Source organism: Triticum aestivum, chromosome 2D (genome assembly GCF_018294505.1).
Source record: "Triticum aestivum cultivar Chinese Spring chromosome 2D, IWGSC CS RefSeq v2.1, whole genome shotgun sequence".
Classification (NCBI taxonomy): Eukaryota; Viridiplantae; Streptophyta; class Magnoliopsida; order Poales; family Poaceae; genus Triticum; species Triticum aestivum.
The window spans coordinates 382245079-382266065 of record NC_057799.1 but is presented as its reverse complement, the minus strand read 5'-3'; the positions used below and the strand labels follow the sequence as shown (position 1 = coordinate 382266065).

Sequence of the window (20987 nt, the reverse complement as noted above, 5' to 3'; positions counted from 1 at the left end):
GACTTGTTTGTTTTACATCTGACGGAGCTGTAAAAGTTCTATGATAGTGCGTACTTGTCCACCTTTTGATTTCTTACTTTCTTGCCTATAACCTTTCTTTCGTTGACCGAAAAAATGTTCCCCTTGCTTCTTTTTTTTTTGAACACAGACGCACATACACTCCTTGCTTATTTCAGTTGAACGTGTCCGTGTAGTTGATTTATGTATTGACGTGCTTGGTAAACACAACGGTAACGACTACGAGGTTGTTATGAGATAATTACGGTGGTACATTGGCGTAATTGGTCAATCTGCAGCTTTGTTTGGGTCCAGTTAGCAACGACAAGCTCAGAAGACTGCTAGAGGAGCATGCCATGGCCAGCTAGAACAACCTTCAGCCCCTCAAGATTTGAGTGTTCTTGCTCCAAGGGCTATGTCGCCATCCACCTCTTCGTCCTCCATGGTGAGCTCGGTGGCGAGGTGTGTCATATGCAGGATAGATGAACGGGCGTGAGAATTTGTTCGGGAAGAGGAAACGAACGAGGTGGGATCTGGGAACGTGGTTGCGTAAAAAAAGAGAGGTTATAATCGATTTCGTAGGATATCATGGAATAAAAGCCAAATCATAAGGGCAGAAGTGAAAACAAAATGTACAACTCATTGGATGGTTATAGGGAGGACAGTGGTACACCTAATCTATCGAGGATCAAACCCTAGATTTGACGTTTTTGTGTCTCATGTTATAGCGAGGCGCCAATCTCTACATCGATCATGTGTGAAGTTTTGAATTGATGCACATGACTTTGCACCAAAAAAAAACACTCAGCGACCGCTCACTTTGATGTTTGTTTAGTGAGATCACGAATGCTTTGGCGATTGCATTGTGTTACAAAAATAGAAATTCAATCCATTTCGCACAAAATAGATAAATTATAATCAATCACACGGCGTAACCCTAAAAAAAATTAAATCACACATCGGCGCACGTAGGGCGTCGTTCCAACCGTCCGATTTAATGTTGGTCTGACAGATGAAGTTTCTCCGAGAAAAATAGAAGCAGCACAAGCGGTCTTTAAGGCTGGTCGTAATGATAGTATCATAGCTAGTATCATCGATTGCATAAGACCCGCGGTAGCAGCATGCCAACTAGGCAATTTTTGATGAGGTGTCATATTATTAAATGAAGAAAGAGGTAATGGAGTATCATATCATGATACCGTATCATAATAAATGCTATGCTGCTTTGTGTCATGCATGACAATAAAAAAAATACTACATAATACATACTAATATATGATACTCCCTATTACAACCAGCCTAACCTGCGGCTGCGGGCCCCTCTCTCCTCTCGCTACGCCGGCGATGAGCTGCTCGTCGGAACTCCCCTCCCCCTCGCCCAGACTCCGACCAACTCTCCACTCCCTCCCCTGAACCTCCTCCCCCCCACCTCCAAGCAGTCAGGCCTCCCGTCTCCACCCACCAATCATCGCCGCGCCATCTTGTCCAGCAACGCCTCTTCCGCCGCCGTCGCGCCACCCTGAAACCCCAAAGCCTCGGGGGTCACCACGGCCACGTTATCAGAGGCCACCACCACTACCCCGCCTCGAAATACGTCGGGTGCCAGTGTCGCCACCATTGCGGTGGCGTCCCGAAACCCCTCGGTCTAGAGGTACAATTTCTACCGCTCAGGGGTCACGGTCGTGGTGGGATTGAAGGCCCGGAAGGAGTGCGCTGACAGGAGCAGGAAGACCGGCGAGATCACTCATCGCAACTTCTCCTGTTTCCCGCGAGGCCTTCAGGCCAGTGTGAAGCCGGGAAGCCACACCACGCCAATGCCGGACTCGGCAGTGCCCACCTTCATCGCCCGGCTCAACAAATCTGGTCCCAAGCTTGAGGTATATGCCTTCTAGCTGCGGCACAACTATCCACTCTTCGCCGCATCCTGCCTGCATCCCCAATTTTTTCCACCTGACATTTTGTTGAATTGGGGATGAGCCCGGACGGCTGAATTCCACCGAGGGACTCGGAAGCAGTAGTATACAAGTCCACCTTTGGAATGAGGAAGTGCCAATTATCTTCATCTTTTGTTGCTAAGAATCCCATAACCATGTTGATTCAACATGCCTCAACAACTGATTGCAGTTAAGGCTAGCAATTTGCTACCACAGGTTGTGCGCTAGCCTATTTAGCTGCTGCTATTGTTCTGTCATAGGCCAATCTGGTTTTACTCCCTCCGTCCCGAAATAGTCCAAAATAAGGTTGAGACACTTATTTTGGGACGGAGGGAGTATCAGTTTTCCTTTGACCATTTCATACCTTCTGCAGTCTTTACAGGGTTCATGCTCACTAATTAATTCTCTTTCTTCATCTAAACGGCAGAACTTCCGCCACTAATGGAAGAAGAAAAACATAATATTTGGATACAACACAGACAACGATCACTAGTCAAGTTGTACTAGATCCGTACTTGCATCCATTTTTTAGAAGATCACGTAGACAACCAACCAATAATTTATGTCAAAAATACTTGTGCTTCTATGCACACCTTCAATCTTAAAGAGTGTCAGCGACCTTTGATGAGAGTCCAAATGATTGCTATGCATAAATACAACAGTATATCCTGAAAAACAAGTATTTTCAGGAATGCTAACTTGCCACTGGTATTTCAGGGTTGAGACAATCGCTGAAGGGAAGCTCTGCTCCATCATTGCAGCAACCTGTCTTCATGAAGCTCTGAGGTATGTTGCAGTTTGCCTGCCTCTTGTGAATCTTGGTCCAGGTACCCATCAACTAAATGAACATATAAAAGATACTGCGATCAGAAATGCTAGCAATGAATGTTGATGTTCCATAGGATTTATCAGTAATATAAAAAATGTACTCATGACAAAACCTGAAGTGCTTAGCATGTCTCTTTTTATTTTCTTGGATTCCAGGCTTCCAGCATGACAAATAATTGTGCTTGAATTAAGATGTTTGCATAAATGAAGTCGTGCTTACATTTCGAGTGTGGATTCCCTGCAATTGCTTCAAGTAGTCTTGGCATTGGGGGTATGTCGACTTCAAGAAAACCTTCAAGATATTGAACTACTTCACCCATTGTGGGTCGATCAAACTCATCATCTTGAATACACCAGCATGCAACCTTCAAAGCTCTTTCCACCTGTTCCAAATGGACATCTCCATGTAGATTGCTGTCCACCAAACTCTCCACATCCCCTTCGAGTAGTTTGCTTGCAACTTGCACAGGGAAATACACATAATCATCACTGGTTGTACATTGTCTACCCGAGTTCCTCTTTCCTGATACAATTTTCAACAAAACCATGCCATAGCTGTAGACATCGACTTTTGCTGTAATAACAGTTCCGCTAATCCATTCAGGTGCTAGATATCCAATTGTTCCTCTCATTGTAGTGAGAACTCGACTAAAATCCCTTCCGAGAAACTTTGCCATCCCGAAATCTGCTATTTTCGGAACAAATGACACATCAAGAAGTATGTTCTCTGGCTTAATGTCACAATGTATGATGCAATCCCGGCAACTATCATGCAAGTAGACCAGTCCTCTAGCAACTCCAAGAGCTATTTGATGCCTAACGCTCCATTTCAAAACTGTAGCATTGTTGTGAAATAAATGAGCATCAAGAGAACGGTTTTGCATCTGTTCGTAGACAAGCAACCTACTATCGCCCTCAGTACAAAAGCCAATTAGATTAACTAGATTGATATGCTGAATGAATCCGATTGACCTCACTTCAGCTCTGAACTGCTTCTCTCCTTGGCAAGCACCATCAAGTCTTTTATCTGCTATGGCAGTGGAGTCATTTAGAAGCCCCTTGAATACAGAACCAAAACCACCTGCCCCTAGCTTCTCAGAGAAGTTTTTTGTTGCACGTTGCAAATCAACGTATCTAAACGCAATAATGCCCTCACCACCTTGAAGGTTTTCCATTCTATGAGCAGACAACCTCTTGTTCCTCTTAATCACCAGTAGCAAGAAGAGTGACAATAAACCGCAGAAAGCAACACTCGCACCAATTGATATGCCGATGATTATCCGTCTTCTGTTGCTTTCCAACCTTTGCACCTCTCTGTTGGCTAGGCGAATGTAAAGAGTGGCTTTGTTAGTATCTGTAGTACCATCACATTGTTGCCGTTTCACATTAATAATCTCACCATTCCAAACAAAGCATCCATTGACACCATAAGAATATGCAGCACAAGTGCAGTTGCCAAGGCAAACTTCGGCACATTTATCTGCACTTGTAGCATCTTCTGTGCTGTGACCGTTATTGGGCAATACAACACATGTGATAGGGTGGAACCTGTCTTCCTCACTTGTGTTTTTGTTGATACTGCAATCTAATGGAGTATTTCTCACACAGCCGCCTGTTTGATCATCTAGCTCCCAGTCACTAGTCGATCTTATGGAGAATCCTTTCATACAGTTGCAGAATGGAAGCGTATTATCATTACAAATTGTGAATGGTCCACAAACAGCAAATACATCACATTGAACTCTGGGTTGGGCATAGGTCATCACCCAGTCTTGTGAGCTCTCAAGCCAAAGGAAAGATTTTGTTTGACCTGAGACATCCAACAGATGATGGAAAATGATTGTCTCGTCTAGTAAGTTATATGTGAAGTACTTCTCTTGGTCATTGTCGACAAATGTAAAATTTACAACAAAAGGGCCTGCCATCTCTGGTATTGACGGAAAGTATTGGCCGTTCCATACCCCACTCGATCAATATGGTATGGACGAGTTCAGCTGTGTAAAGATGTACTGATTGGCACCACTTGGATCTAACTCTGCACCATATCTGCCAGGGGCTAGGTCAATCAAGTTCTTCCTAGAAACCAGACGGCGATTCAGACCCGTGATCTTGTTCCAACCTAGTTTTATACCAGGGAGGAAGGTATTTGTGGGGTAATCAAAGCTCTGCCACAACACATTTGATGAGTTCGAGGAGTTCTGTAGGATGAGGTTTCCGCTGTTCAATAGCATAGCAATGGTATTGTTGCTTATGGTATTCGTGTGGGTAGACCAGATGATGGACATGGTGACTTGGTTTAAGATGACGAGGTTGCCATCACTGGATATTATCAGCTCCGACGTGGTGGTGTCTGTAACTGGGTTATGATCATTTGCTATCCATACTGGAGTTAGCTTGGGGACATTGTTGTACCATATGCCTAGGTACCAGTTCAGGGTGTTGTGGGAGGACTTACTGCCTGTCTGGAAGAAGCCGAGAGCAAACTTGCCGTTGTTGGAGATGATCCTGTCGTTGCCGACAAGTGCTTGCCTAGATGTAATGGTGTCCATGGCAGCAGAACATCCAGGGAAGTGTAGGGACAAGAAAAACCCGAAAGGGATGAGGAAGAGATGCATGCTGAATGGCCTGTAGAGCTAGCCAAACATCAAGAAGTTTGGTTAGAATTGGGTACTTAAAACACTGGGCAACACCAAACGTCATGGTAAAGTCGAGCACTCGCCTCTATGGCCGTGATCGATATCCCTAATTTACTAATCAAGTGGCATGCCATCTTTGCAAAATCCAACACTAGCAGAAAAAAGAATTTGTGAAAAGTGTTAGGTGACCATGTGTTGCACACTAGATTAAAAAAATGCATGATTGTGACAAGATGGCTAACCAGTGCACCTTTTTATATTTCGTTCACCTCATCCAACATTGTGTTCTCATCCTCTCAAACTCTTGCACTTGTGATTTGATATGGGAACCAGGTAGGAAGGGACTGACCCTCACCTCTCATGTTTGCTACTATAAAAGCAGAAAGATGAACGAAGAGTATAGAACAGTGACTTAGTGGCATCACTGCATGTTTAAATGCACCACATGCATGTTTAAGTGGTTCAATCAGCTGCAGAAACAATGGAGGTAAATAATGAATAATACCACAACTATGTCTTGGATGACCTCAGTTAGAAATACCAAGTTATGGCGTAACCACGGGTGAGAGGTGACGCCATTGAATTGCCGCTGACCTGTTCACCAGAGGCCACTTTCATGTTTAGCTGGGTCAAGTATGTGGGGTTTCCTTGTGACACCTGGAGCTTCCCTTGGGGCGAGTGTTTCTCCGCATCAGAGATTTATGACATCTCCCTCCAGTATGTTCGAGCCCCTTACTCTTCCTAGATATGGAAGTCAAATTGCTCATCCAAGCTCAAGGCGTTTGCTTGGCTCCTTTTGAATGATAGGCTCAATCCTAAGGACTTGCTCGAGCGATGAGCCAATGACACATCCAGATCAATGGAAATTCTAGTTACATTTTATGTAACGTAGGAGATGTTGAATCCTGCTACCACCTGTTCTGGAAATGCGACTTCAGCACAGGTGCTGTGTGACTATTGATTCACCCCTCAACTCCTACCAATGGAAGGCATGATTGCCCAGGCTAGATACAACTTCAGCAAGTCCTTCATTGAGACCTTCAATGTTGCTGCATGGATCATGGGCATCCTGTGTCCTACAGTTCGACTCCCCTGCTTCTTGGGCTTTCGGGAGGGTTTTTTCCACTTGTGCTGCTGTTTTTTCTCCTTTGTGTTTCCTGGGTTTGTTATCGTAGTGTGCTCTTTCTTGTGGACACCGGCATTGCCCCGATTCTCTTGGCTGGATGGTAGGGGGCAGTGCTAAGTGGGAATGTTTGTCACTCGTGGTTCTTCAGTTGTGCTGTATGATTTTGACTGTACTAGGATGGGCTTGCTTGTTTACTCATTCTTGTACCTTGACCTGAGAATTACTTGCATGGAACTGACTGCTGATTCTTCTTTTTCTTCAGGAGTTCAGGGTGTATTTCTGAGGGGAGCGTATGAACTTCGATTGAGTTGAGTTTCGTCTGCTGTACTTCGGGCGTCATGGTTGAGAAGGCAGTCAGTGTAAATCCCTGCTTGAGCTCTATCATTGCACAACTTTTGATTGCTCATTTACATCAAAGTGTGATTAAAATCTACAAGTTCTGTAATAAACAAGCCATTTGTTTTGAAGCCTTGAACATCCAGTCTGGCTCAAATAAATAAAACCCTGAGTATCACTTTGATTGCTGGTTCCTCATATGCTAAAGGAAAAGTTGAATTTCTTTTTGTTCTGGATCACATAGAATATCTCATTTTTTTTAGCATTGACATAGTGAACATGACGAACTTTTGACATGTCATGTGTTATGTGGTTCTTTGAAAGCCGCTGACATGTTTAATCTCTTATGCAGATTGAACATCACACAAGTCCAAAGAACATAATAGCAATGGGATCTCGAAGCATCTGCCTTCTCATTCTTCTTGTGATCTTCATCCCCAGTTCTGTCATGTCTGAATCAAGTGATATAAAAAGTTTATTCACTCTGAGGCACTCAATTGCTGAAGAAAAGGGTTTCCTCCGCAGCTGGTTTGATTCAGAAACTCCCCCTTGCAGCTGGTTAGGTATAACCTGTTCGGGGCGTAGCGTTGTGGCCATAGACTTGTCCTCCATGCCACTCTACGTCCGGTTTCCTTCATGCATTGGGGCATTCGAGTCGCTTGTTCTGCTGAACTTAAGTGGGTGTGGGTTTACCGGTGAGCTTCCAGACACCCTGGGGAATTTGCAGCGTCTTCAGTACCTAGAACTGAACGACAACCAGCTGACTGGGCACCTGCCTGACTCATTATATACCTTGAAGATGCTGAAAGAAATGGTGCTTGACAACAACTTATTACATGGACAACTGAGCCCTGCAATTGCTCAGTTGCAGCATCTCACCAAGCTCTCCATATCCGGGAATTCCATCTCCAGTGGCATTCCTACAGAGTTGGGCAGTCTGCAGAACCTAGAGTTCCTGGACCTTCACATGAACAGCCTAAATGGATCGATTCCAGCAGCTTTTCGTAATCTGTCTCAGCTGTTGCATCTTGATCTAAGCCAGAATAACCTCAGTGGATTGATATTTTCCGGAATAAGCTCATTGGTGAACCTTATGTCACTTGATCTGTCCTCAAACAATTTTGTGGGGCCAATACCCAGGGAGATTGGTCAATTGGAAAACCTTCGACTGCTGATTTTGGGACAAAATGCGTTCACTGGGAGCATTCCAGAAGAAATTGGTAATCTGAAGCGGCTTCAAGTACTTCTGCTCCCTAATGCAAACTCACAGGCACCATCCCTTGGTCAATCAGCGGTCTTGTAAGCCTGGAGAAATTTGACATATCAGAGAACCACTTCGATGCTGAACTCCCAACATCCATCGGTCTGCTTGGCAATCTGACACAGCTGATTGCGAAGAATGCAGGGCTCAGGGGGAGCATACCCAAAGAACTAAGTAACTGCAAGAAGATTACTCTCATAAATCTGTCATTTAATGCCTTCACTGGCTCCATCCCTGAAGAACTTGCAGAACTGGAAACTGTTATCTCTTTTTCTGTGGAAGGGAATAAACTATCAGGCAATATTCCAGATTGGATAAGGAACTGGGCAAATGCAAGATCTATATCGCTGGGTCAAAACTTGTTCAGTGGACCTTTGCCATTGCAGCCATTGCAGCATCTGCTCAGTTTCTCTGCAGAAACTAACCGTCTCTCAGGTTCTGTCCCTTTTGAGATGTGTCAAGACAACTCCCTGCAAACACTCATACTGCATGATAACAATCTGACTGGAAGTATCGAGGAAACATTTAAAGGATGCACAAACCTCACCGAGCTGAACTTGCTAGGAAACCATCTTCATGGAGAGATACCAGGGTACCTGGCTGAGCTGCCTTTAGTTAGTCTGGAATTGTCCCTAAACAATTTCACAGGAATGCTGCCTGACAGGTTGTGGGAGTCATCAACTCTTTTGCAGATCTCTCTCAGCAATAATCAGATTACCGGCCAGATCCCAGATAGCATTGGTAGGTTGTCCAGCTTGCAGAGGTTGCAGATTGACAATAACTATTTGGAAGGACCCATACCACAGTCTGTTGGCTATCTACAAAATCTGACTATTCTGTCTCTGCATGGCAACGGGTTATCTGGGAACATTCCAATAGAACTCTTCAACTGCCGAAACCTTGCTACACTGGACCTGAGCTCTAATAATCTGACCGGGCACGTCCCGAGGGCCATATCTAACTTGACATTGCTCAATAGCTTGATTTTGTCTTATAACCAGCTCTCTGGTGCTATTCCTGCTGAGATCTGTCTGGGGTTTGAAAATGAGGTTCACCCTGACTCGGAGTTTGTGCAGCATAACGGCCTTCTTGATCTGTCATACAACCGGTTGACTGGTCAGATTCCGGCAGCAATAAAGAAGTGTTCTATGCTGATGGTGTTGAACCTGCAAGGCAACTTGCTAAATGGCACCATTCCCTCAGAGCTTGGTGAGCTGACAAATCTTACAAGCATTAATCTGTCTTCTAATGGATTAGTTGGACCAATGCTTCCTTGGTCTGCACCATTGGTACAACTTCAAGGCCTTATTCTATCAAACAACCACCTAAATGGCACCATTCCTGTTGAGATAGGCCAAGTTCTTCCCAAAATTTCAATGCTAGACTTGTCCGGTAATGTACTTACCGGAAGTCTACCCCAGTCTTTGCTGTGCAACAAATATCTGAACCGCCTGGATGTCAGTAACAACAATCTCTCTGGGAAAATTTTATTCTTTTGTCCCATGGACGGAGAATCCTCAAGCTCACTGTTGTTCTTCAATTCAAGCAGTAACCATTTCTCAGGGACCCTAGATGAGCCTATCTCGAACTTCACACAACTGTCTTCTCTTGATATCCACAACAATAGCCTCACTGGAAGCTTACCATCAGCACTCTCTGATCTCAGCTTTTTGAACTATCTTGACCTCTCAAGCAATGATTTCTATGGTGTCATCCCTTGTGGTATTTGCAATATATTCGGCCTCACATTTGCCAACTTCTCTGGTAACCACATCGACATGTACAGCTCATTAGATTGTGCAGCAGGAGGTGTTTGTTCCACTAATGGCACTGGTCGCAGGGTGGCTCATCCATCTCATCGAGTTTGAAGATTAGGGATCATTTGTATCCTTTCACTTGCTGTCATCATTGTGTTAGTACTTCTCGTGTTTTATCTGAGACACAAACTATCCAGGAACAGTTCATTGGTTATTGCGCCCGCTGGTAAGGCCAAGGCAACCGTTGAGCCAACCTCAAGTGATGGGCTCCTAGGAAGGAAGTCACGGGAACCTCTGAGTATCAATCTCGCAACTTTTCAGCATTCACTGTTGCGGGTCACCATTGATGATATACTGAAAGCCACAGAGAATTTCAGTAAGGAACACATCATAGGCGATGGTGGCTTTGGCACTGTCTATAGGGCGGCACTCCCTGAAGGTCGGAGAGTCGCGATCAAGAGGCTTCATGGTGGCCATCAGTTCCAGGGTGACCGTGAATTCCTAGCTGAGATGGAGACCATTGGAAAGGTGAAGCATCCAAACCTTGTTCCCCTGCTTGGTTACTGTGTTTGTGGCGATGAACGGTTCCTGATCTACGAGTACATGGAGAATGGGAGCCTTGAGATATGGCTGAGGAACCGAGCAGATGCAGTTGAAGCGCTTGGATGGCCAGACCGTCTCAAGATCTGCCTCGGCTCTGCCCATGGGCTTGCTTTCCTTCATGAAGGATTTGTGCCTCATATCATCCACCGGGACATGAAATCACGCAACATCCTGCTGGACGTGAATTTCGAGCCGAGGGTCTCTGACTTTGGCCTCGCAAGGATAATCAGCGCGTGTGAGACTCACGTCAGCACCGACATTGCCGGTACATGTGGATACATCCCCCCAGAGTATGGCCAGACAATGAAGTCCAGCACGAAAGGCGACGTGTACAGCTTCGGCGTCGTCATGCTGGAGCTGCTTACAGGGCGGCCACCCACAGGGCAAGAAGACTTGGAAGGTGGTGGGAACCTTGTCGGCTGGGTACGATTGGTGATCGCTCGCGGAGCGAGGAACGAGCTGTTTGATCCTTGCCTGCCAGTCTCAGGCGTGTGGCGGGAGCAGATGGTGCGCGTGCTCGGCATCGCCCTGGACTGCACGGCCGACGAGCCGTGGAAGAGGCCAAGCATGGTGGAGGTGGTGAAGGGCCTCAAGACGACCCAGCCAATGGAGTGCGGGCCTCTGGTGGTGACGGTGTCCAGGGGCTCGTAGTGCTGGCCTCGTAGCACTGTTCTTGACAGTGATGTGATGTAATAATGCAGGCTGATGGTAGGTAACTTGTAGCTGTAGTTGGGACAAATGCTGGAGATTGTAATGAGATAAACCAGTGTTGCTCATGTTGAGGCTGTAGTTGGGACAAATGCTGTTGTATCTTAATTCATGTACTGTGTGTCAGTCACTCATGGCAGCATGGGAGCTCTGAAGATGGTTGTGCTGAAAGTTCACTTGTCCTTTCTTTTGTTTATGCATTTCAGAGAACTGATAGTTCTAAGCTCATGTTTTTTGTCTGCTTTGCCAGATCCAGAGCTCTTATACTCTGTTGTTGTTCACGGTCTGCTGCTGCTTTTGCTTTAACTGAATTTTCTTCTTCTGTGTCGTAGTGCACCGTTGTACTGGTTCTGCTCATCTGTTTGCCAGAATATGCTCTTCTGCTCTTCATTCTTCTTTTCGGGTTCTATGGAGGTTTTGAAAATACAGCATGCAAAGCTATTGTATCTGCAAGCTTGCCTGCAATGGACTGCCTCCAGGAAAAGAAAACAAAGTTGCGGCCTGAAAACTTGCAAAACGAAGGCAATGTTCCGGGCCTTGGGCTTTTGAGCAATGCTCAGTTCATCTGAAAGAACCTATTGCAATTATGAAAATGATGCAGTTGTACCGGTGCCATCGCCACTTTCCCAGCTGACGACATGCCGGGCACACCGCCACTATATATAGGTGACTCCTGTTTATTTTCCTTCACTTTCCTTTATAGCGTGTTGATTCCAAACTGTCTAATGTTCATTTCATAGGGACATCTTGGAGCACTTCGTGAGGAATCACCCCGAGCAAAGCACAGCTTGGTACCCGGCCTTTAACACACATGATGAGACAAAGTACTCGTATCATTCTTCGTCTCCTTATTTGGTTATTTAAACTGATTATTACAAACACTATACAGCGTTGGACAAACAAGCACGAATGACACAACGGCATTTTTCTATCACCAACACAAAACTGTCAAACACCATGGTCAAAAGTGTAGGCCGCTCACTCGGCTTAAAGACGCAGCAGAATATTATTTCAAAAAAAAAGCGCGGCAGAATAGCCAGACTGAAACATATGGAAACAGAGGAATGCTAAGTTTAGCCTCCTACTCTTTCCTTTTCAAGAGAGACATCGTCCTTTCTTACAGAATGAAGGCTGAACTTTTTTTTTTTTGCGAATACGCATTGATGCGTATCATTCCATCGATAGAAAGAGAGTAGAGAAAAGTAGGCCTTCCTCTGCTACGCACTCTAGATGGCGAAGTTGAGCTTGGCAGTGAGCAGGAGGAGGCTGCTCAGCCCCAATACAATGGGTTTAGTTTACAGGGATGATGTTATTGAGGTGCCCAAAGTTTGGCTTCCTGTTGGATGTCGCGAACGAGCTCGGCTTCTTGAGCTCACTAATCATCGCCAGGCCGCGCCATCTTGCCCAGCAACGCCTCTGCCGCCGCCGTCGCGCCACCCGGAAACCCCAAAGCCTCGGTGGTTACCAGGACCACGTTATCAGGACTACCCTGCCCCGAAAATCCGAAATACGTTGGGTGGGATTGAAGGCCCGGAAGGAGTGCGGTGACAGGAGCAGGAGGACCGGCGAGATCACCCACCGCAACTTCTCCTGTTTCCCGCGAGGCCTTCAGGCCAGTGTGAAGCCGGGAAGCCACACCACGCCTGATGGCGCCAATGCTGGACTCAACAAATCTGGTCCCAAGCTTGAGGTATACGCCTTCTAGCTGCGGCACAACTATCCACTATTCGCCGCATCCTGCCTGCATGCCCAATTTTTTCCACCTGACATTTGGTTGAATTGGGGATGAGCCCGGACGGCTGAATTCTATTCTACCGAGTGACTCACAGACAACGATCACTAGCCAAATTATACTATATCTGTGCTTGCACCCATTTTTTACAAGATCACGTGGACAACCAACCAATAATTTATTTAAAAAATACTTGTGCTTCTATGCACACCTCCAATCTTAAAGAGTGCCATCGACCTTTGATGAGAGTACAACAATATATCCTGAAAAACACAGTGTACCTTATCTCAGTTCATTTAGTTTCAGAAATGCTAATAGCGCCACTGGTATTTCATGCCATGGTTTAGACAATCACTGAAGGGAAACTCTGCTCCATGACTGCAGCAACCTATGTTCATGTCATGGGTGAGCTGCATGGTGTGGCGCACTGCCTCCATCATCTTTCAGTCCCCCCTCTTGTGAAGCTTGGTCCAGGTACCAATCGGCTACACGTACACAAAAAAGATGATGCAAGTCAGGCATGCTAGCACTGAATATTGACATACCATAGGCTTTTATCAGTATTATACCAAATGTAATCATGACACATCTCGCTGCTTATATTCTACAGTAGTATTTATAGTAAGCTATGCTTGGATTGGTATGTTTGTGCAAGTACGTTATTGCTTACATTTCGAGTGTGCACTCCCTGCAATAGCTTCAAGTAGTCTTGGCATTGGGGGTATGTTGACTTCAAGAAAACCTTCAAGATATTGAACTACTTCACCCATTGTGGGTCGATCAAACTCATGATCTTGAATACACCAACACGCAACCTTCAAAGCTCTTTCCACCTGGTCCAAATGGACATCATCGTGCAGATTGCTGTCCATCAAACTTCCCGCACCCCCCTGCAGTAGTTTATTTACGACTTGCACAGGGAAATAGACATCATCGTCATCGGTTGTACACTGTGTACCTGAGTTCCTCTTTCCTGATACAATTTCCAACAGAACCATGCCATAGCTGTATACATCGACTTTTGCTGTAATAAGAGTTCCACTAAGCCATTCAGGTGCAAGATATCCTATAGTTCCTCTCATTGTAGTGAGAACTCGACTAAAGTCCCTTCCAAGAAACTTTGCCATCCCAAAGTCTGCGATCTTTGGAGCAAATGATGCATCGAGGAGTATGTTCTCTGGCTTAATATCACAATGTATAATACAATCCCTGCAACTATCATGCAAGTAGGCCAGTCCTCTAGCAACTCCGATAGCAATTTGATACCTGATGCTCCATTTTAAGCCTGTAGCATTACTATGAAATAAATGGGCATCAAGAGAACGATTTTGCATGTGTTCATAGACAATCAGCCTCCTATCACCCTCGGTACAGAAACCAATTAGTTTAACTAAATTGATATGCTGAATGGTCCCAATTGATCTCACTTCAGCTCTGAATTGCTTCTCGCCTTGACGAGCACCATCAAGCCTTTTAACTGCTATTGCAGACGAGTCATTTAGAACCCCCTTGAATACAGAACCAAAACCACCTGTCCCTAGCTTCTCAGAGAAGTTTTTTGTTGCACGTTGCAAATCAGCATACCTGAACATGATAATGCCACCATCACCTTGAAGGTTTTTCATCCTGTGAGCACACATCCTCCTAGTCATCAGTAGAAAGAAGAGTGACAACAAACCAAATAGAGCAACACTTGCACCAACGGCACTGCCAATGATTATCCGTCGCCTGTTCCTTCCCAACCTTTTCACCTCTTTGTCGGCAAGGCGGAGGTAAAGAGTAGCTTGCTTATTGTTACCAATATCACCACATCGTTGCTGTTTCACATTGGTTAATTCATCATCCCAAACAAAACATCCGTTGTAACCATAGGAATACGCAGTGCAATTGCAGTTGCGCAGACAAACTTGTGCACATCCAGCTACATTTGTAGCATCTCCTATCTTGCGGCCATTGTCGGGCAAACCGACACATGGCAGGGAGTAGAACCTGTCTTGCATACTTGTGTTGTCGTTGATTCTGCAATCTAATTGGGCATTTCTCATGCAGCCGCCTGTTCGATCTTCTAGCTCCCAGTCATCAGGCGATCTTATGGAGAAGCCCTCCATACAGCTGCAGTAAGGAAGCTTGTCCTCGTCGCAGATTGTGAAAGGCCCACAGATGCCATACACATCACAATGGTCGTTGGGATTGGTGTGGGCTGGTACCCAATCCTGTGCACGCTCAACCCACAAGAGTATCTTGACTTGACCAGAGTTATTCAGCGCAAAACGCATGATGGTCGCGTCATCCAGCAAGGTATAAGTGAAGTACACCTCTTGTTCGTTGTTGACGAACGTAAAGTCAATCAACTGGCGGCCTGACATCTCTGGTATAGAACCAAAGTAGTGCCCGTTCCATTCTCCACTCGACCAGTATGGTATGGACGAGTTGAGTGCTGCAAGACTGAACCAGGCAGAACCGTTCTTCTCGTGCAACTCATAAACATACATCCCAGGAGCAGGGTCTATCATGTTCTTTCTGGAGACAAGACGGCGGTTCAGGCCGGTGACCTTGTCTCGGCCAAGCTTTGCGCCGGCGAGATGAGTATCCGTCGGGTAGTCAAAGCTTTGCCACAAGACATGGGAAGAGTTTGAGGTGCTTTGCAGGACGAGGTTACCGGTTTTCAGTAGCATGGCTCTAGTGCTGTTTGCTGTGGTGTTGGCCTGGGTAGACCAGATGATGGACTTGGTGCTCTGGTCTATGATGACTAGGTTTCCGTCGCCGGAGATTGCGAGCTCCGGCAAAGTGACAGGCTTATCTCCGTTGGCCACCCACGCCGGAGTGAACTTTGGGACTGTGTTGAACCATACGCCCAGGTACCAGTTGGAAGCATGGCGCGAGGACTTACTGTTCGGTTGGAAGAAGCCCAGTGCGAACTTGCCGTTGCTGGAGACGAGCGTGTCCTTGCCGGCGAGTACCTGCCCAGCTGAGATGGTGTCCGTCGCGGCACGACAGGTGGGATTGCGCAGGGGGAGGAGCAGGAGGAGGCCGTAGGCGACGACGATGATCGGGTTCGGCATGGTGGTGCGAAGAAACTAGAGTTGCTGCTCTATTTCTTGAGACGTGGAAATGCTGCCTCGGCGTGCGGCACAACTATATGGTGTACGAAGGGAGCAAACTGAGCATGATAAGGAAGCCAGCCACACGACAGCAGCCGTTGGGGTACAGTAGAGTGCCGGCCGCCTAGTCGTCACGGCTTTAAAGGACCCGACTCCCGAGTACGACTGGCTTTAAAGGACCCGAATACGACTGAAATATATATACGTCGGCGGTTGTCTGAAGGTCCGATCATGTCTGGAGCTCACACATCGTGCCGTAGTCCTGGGGTGGAGAACGGGCCAAACCTGTGCTCGACGGCAGAGATTGCCTTCAGCCCTTCACCGGTGGGAGCTGGGACGTCACTACTCTATTAATTACTCCTAGGTACTACTCCCTCCGTTCACAAATGTATACGATTTTTTTTTTTTTGAATAGGATGTATGTAGACATGCTTTAGTGTGTTCTTCACTCATTTCAGTCCATATGTAGTTAATATTGAAACATCCAAAACATCTTATATTTGTGAATAGAGGCAGTACTTATCAAGGAGTGTTCCACTATCTCTTGAAACTAAAGCCTGGGTCGATTTGTTTGGTCAAACAATTCTTGCCTAGGTGAAGTCCACTGCAGTGAAATTAAGGGAATTATCAGTTGTCTGTTTATGTGGTGAAAATATTCTGAAGTGAACGCTCACATGTGCATTGCTGGAAGTTTATGTACAAGAATTCTCTAATCAGAAGCTTGACTTTGAGGTTTGACCGATGGCGATTTTGGATTAAGGCCTTGAATTTATCAAGATTTATCTTAGGCGCAAAAGCAGATCAATAATAAGACACCAAATTTGAATGTGGGAAAAATATACTCAAGGGGAAAACCATGGGTGGCTGGGTGCATCATAGCGTGGCGAAGACCATCTCTAAGATGTTGGCAAATCACCTCGCCCCGAACCTGAAGATCTTGTCTCTGTGTTTTTCTCTCGAGAAACCGGCAGGAGCATTGCCTTTTCATACATAGAAGAAAAACAAAATGGACGCCTTATGTACAGGGTGACAAGTTTTTGGAGGGATCTTTGTCTCTGTTTGTTTGTTAGAGCACTTTCATCAACAAAGATGTGTTGAAGAGAATCTCCTTTGTACTCAAAATCTGATCTAGGATCTTCATCCCTCCGAAACGCCGACCCTTTACCTGAAGATTGGCATCACTAGGGCTTTGGGGATGGTTAGATGGCACCTTCCCAATACCCAGGAACTTTTGGAACTTAAGTTTTGGAGATGTGCCTTTAGACACTAACTTTTGAGAATGGATTAAAGTTTCCCTAAGCTCGTGCAGCATCCAAGCTACGGGAACACTATGTATTCTCTCCCAATGCCACATATAGTTGTTTTATCGATCAAATCGATACACTTGTACTACTCACACAAACGGTCTATCTTTCAAGTATATAAATATATTTTTAACAAATAGCAACTTCATTTCTGACACATGTAAATTACAAGTAATTCCATGGATTCCAGAATAGAAATACTCCCTTAAAAGTTAACATATTTATTAGGAGCATGTCGAATGCGAACTTCCCCTGCCGCTCATAGCTTGAAGCACCCTGGGCATCGGGGGCACACTGATCTCAGACAGCCCCTCGAGAATCTGAACTACTTCTCCCATCGTCGGCCGATCAAACTCATCATCTTGGATGCACCAGCACGCGACCTTGCAAGCCGTTGCAGCCTCATCCAGATTGACATCGCCATGTAACATGTGATCCACCAAGCTCCCGATGTCACTGCCTTCGAGAAGCTTCTGGGCAACGTTAACAGGGAAATAAACACCATGGTCACCGCCGCAAGAACATGGTGCCCAAGAATTTCTCCTCCCAGATATGATCTCCAGCAGCACCATCCCATAGCTGTAAACATCGATTTTTGTTGTGACCGCAACGCCGCTGATCCATTCAGGCGCGAGGTACCCCGCAGTCCCTCTCACCGTGGTCAGCACCCGGCTGAAATCCCTTCCCAGAAGCTTGGCCATCCCAAAGTCGGCGATCTTCGGAGCGAACGAAGCGTCAAGGAGGATGTTTTCTGGTTTGATGTCACAGTGTATGATGCAGTCTTGGCAGCTGTCGTGCAAGTAGGCCAATCCTCTAGCAACTCCGAGGGCGATTTGGTACCTGGCATGCCATGGCATTGTGGCATTGCTCTGGAATAAATGGAGATCGAGAGAACGATTTGGCATGTGCTCATAGACAAGCAATCTCCTACCACCCTCGCAGCAAAAGCCAATTAACCTGACTAAATTGATATGGTGAATGATCCCGATGGAGCTCACCTCCGCCCTGAATTGCTTCTCTCCTTGGTTAGCATGGTCAAGCCTTTTCACCGCTATGGTTGTCGAGTCACCCAGAGACCCCTTGAACACACTACCAAAGCTGCCTCCTCCGAGCTTCTCAGAGAAACTTTTAGTTGCGCGTTGCAAATCAGCATACCGGAACGCGATGATACCATTGACACCTTTAGCAATTTTCAGTGTGCCACCAGATAACTTTGTTCTGTTCCTCCAAATAATGATTAGTAGCACCAGTGCTGCTAACAAGCCTAACGAAGCAACAGTTGCACTGATGACGAGTATAACATTGGTTTTTCCTCTTCTGCTAGCCTGCTGACTGGGAAATTCTTTGGCAGCAAGGCGAAGGTAAAGAGTTTCTCCATTTGTGCTTGAACTGTCACTGCACTGATGCTGTCTCCAGTCAAGTAATTCGCCGTGCCAAGCAGAGCATTCGCCCTTCACAAAGGAGTATGCAGTGCAAGAACAGTCACCCAGGCAGATCTGTGCACACTCACCAGAACTAGCAGCAGCTGGCTTGCTATGATCATCATTTTGGGGCAATCTAACACATGGCATGGGGTAGAACCTATCTGTCGAAATTGTGCTTCTGTTGCTGCAGTCTAATGGAGTATTTCTCAAGCACCCACTGGTTAGATCATATAGTTTCCAATCCTTGGGCGATCTCACGGCGAAGCCCTTCATACAGTTACAAGATGGCAGCGTGTTGTCATCGCAAATGGTGGAAGGTCCACAGACTGCATAGACATCACACTGAGCTTTGGGCTGGGCAAACATCGGCACCCAATTCTGTGAGCTTTCTTGCCACATATTGGTCTTTGCCTGACCTGAGACATCCACATAATTACGGATGACCGTGGTTTCATCATGCAAGGTATACATGAAGTACTTCTCTTGATCGTTGTCGACAAATGTAAAATTCATAAAATAGCCGTTTGACATCTCTGGCATCAAGGCGAAGTATTGGCCGTTCCAGACACCGCTGTACCAATACGGTGTGGAAGAGTTGAGCGGTGTCAGGAGGAACTGGTCGAGGCCGCTGGGGTCTAACTCCTCATGGTATGCTCCAGTGGCTGGGTCGATCAAGTTCTTCCAAGAAACAAGGCGGCGATTGAGGCCGGTGACCTTGTCATACCCAAGCTTCGCCCCGGGCAAAAATGTGTCCGTGGGGTAGTCAAAGCTCTGCCAGAAAACATCTGATGGGTTTGAAGAGCTGTTCTGCAGGACGAGATTCCCAGTGTTCAGGAGGACAGCAATGGTGTCGGTGGCTGTGGCTCTTGCTTGAGAAGACCATATTATGGAGCTGCTGGACCGGTTCAGGATGACAAGGTTGCCATCCCCGGAGATCGTGAGCTCCAGCGAGGTGATGTTCTTGATCGGGTCGTCCCTATTTGCGACCCACGCTGGAGTAAGCTTGGGGACTGTGTTGAACCATATGCCCATGTACCAGTTGGAGTCGCTGCCGGTCTCGAAGAAGCCAAGAGCGTACCTGCCATTCCCGGAGACGAGCTTCTCGCCGCCGGCGAGTGGTTGGGCGGCGGAGATGGTGTCCGTCGTGGCAGAATTTGCAGGGGCGGCGGCGTGTAAGGTGAAGACAGTGAACACAAAGAGGAGGAGAGGCATGGTGAACCAAGGGAGAGGGAGAGGGGTAGCTTGCAGTTGGAGAGACCGCAACTGTTGTGTAGTAGGGTGGGTGCTCCGCTCGGCCGCCATGGCAAGAAATAATTAAGCGTGGTGAACTAGTAGTCAAGCACAACCGCCAAACCAATGGGGTGAAAAACGTCCCTGTGAAGATGTGAGATTCAGGCTTAATTTAGTGAGGAACTGCACAACTATTGGATTGGCAGTTTCGTCGAAAAGTTTGACACTCCGCCTGCCTCACGTCTAGTCTTTCTTCACCAGATCTAAGGCGTGGGATGGATACATGTCGCAGCTATTTTCCTTGATAGCGGAGCAAAAAATGTCAGTATGCTGTGATTGAAGATCTTCTTCAGGTCTAATTTAGCGATGAAGTGCACAACATCCACATCACGGCAACGATGTGGTCTGGGTGCTATACTCTTGACCAACCTGAAACAGTCTTAATTTAGCCATGTTTGTAGAATGCCAGAATGCATGTGAGGTGAGGTATGTCTACAACCAAAAAATATCCATTCTTGTCTTTGTCAGACAAACAAACAACAATACTTGCCGGCCTGCTGATTGCCACAATGGACGTAAATTAAGCAATTTTGGCTGTATACTTTTGGTGCAGATACATTTGTCAGCACTCCAAGTGTCCAACTGCTCTTGCGTTAGGTTTGACTGGCTAGCTGGTGAGCAAAGCTTACCAACTATTCCTCGAAGTCATCATTTATTTTGACGCTTGATATAGCCTGCAGGTTGCGCACCTCATACACAATTCTTGGATGGCTGTCCACATCTCTAAGGACAGTTTTATATGTATTCACTAGTTTTATATATCCAGTTTAAAAATAGTAAGTGAAAAAATGTTCACTTGTTGCAAAAATACAATATCCAGGGAAATAAAACATGTTAATGTGATTTTATTTTTTGAATGTATTTTTCTTTAAAATGGTCATGTATGTGGAAATGAAGTGTTCATTCGTTGCAATAAAAAATGTGCACGCATATGAAAATAAATGTTCATG

At 46.1% G+C, this 20987-nt stretch overlaps 2 protein-coding genes and 2 pseudogenes across 2 annotated transcripts; 1 reads left to right on the top strand and 3 right to left on the bottom strand.

Annotated features, from left to right (window-relative positions):
• The first annotated feature begins 1311 nt into the window (after positions 1–1311).
• On the top strand, positions 1312–11435 carry LOC123053280 (leucine-rich repeat receptor protein kinase MSP1-like; annotated as a pseudogene).
• Positions 2558–5857, bottom strand: LOC123053281 (G-type lectin S-receptor-like serine/threonine-protein kinase At2g19130; annotated as a pseudogene).
• A 1642-nt stretch (positions 11436–13077) lies between the features above and the next one.
• Positions 13078–16206, bottom strand: LOC123053279 (G-type lectin S-receptor-like serine/threonine-protein kinase At2g19130). Its single transcript, XM_044476736.1, has 2 exons — positions 13589–16206; positions 13078–13403 (listed from the first exon to the last, which is right to left on the bottom strand). The coding sequence occupies exons 1-2, from the start codon at positions 15978–15980 to the stop codon at positions 13318–13320; spliced, it is 2478 nt and encodes an 825-aa protein (XP_044332671.1). The 5' UTR covers positions 15981–16206; the 3' UTR covers positions 13078–13317.
• A 1226-nt stretch (positions 16207–17432) lies between these two features.
• On the bottom strand, positions 17433–20056 carry LOC123053277 (G-type lectin S-receptor-like serine/threonine-protein kinase At2g19130). Its single transcript, XM_044476733.1, has one exon. It carries the CDS (start codon positions 20047–20049, stop codon positions 17548–17550), a length of 2502 nt encoding a protein of 833 aa, XP_044332668.1. The 5' UTR covers positions 20050–20056; the 3' UTR covers positions 17433–17547.
• Positions 20057–20987: the final 931 nt, after the last annotated feature.

Coding starts and splice junctions, on each gene's coding strand:
- LOC123053279 (XM_044476736.1), bottom strand. CDS start 15,980: ATGCCGAACCCGATCATCGTCGTCGCCTACGGCCTCCTCCTGCTCCTC. Junction 13,404..13,588: donor AGGGAGTGCACACTCGAAAT/GTAAGCAATAAC, acceptor GTGTACGTGTAG/CCGATTGGTACCTGGACCAA.
- LOC123053277 (XM_044476733.1), bottom strand. CDS start 20,049: ATGGCGGCCGAGCGGAGCACCCACCCTACTACACAACAGTTGCGGTCT.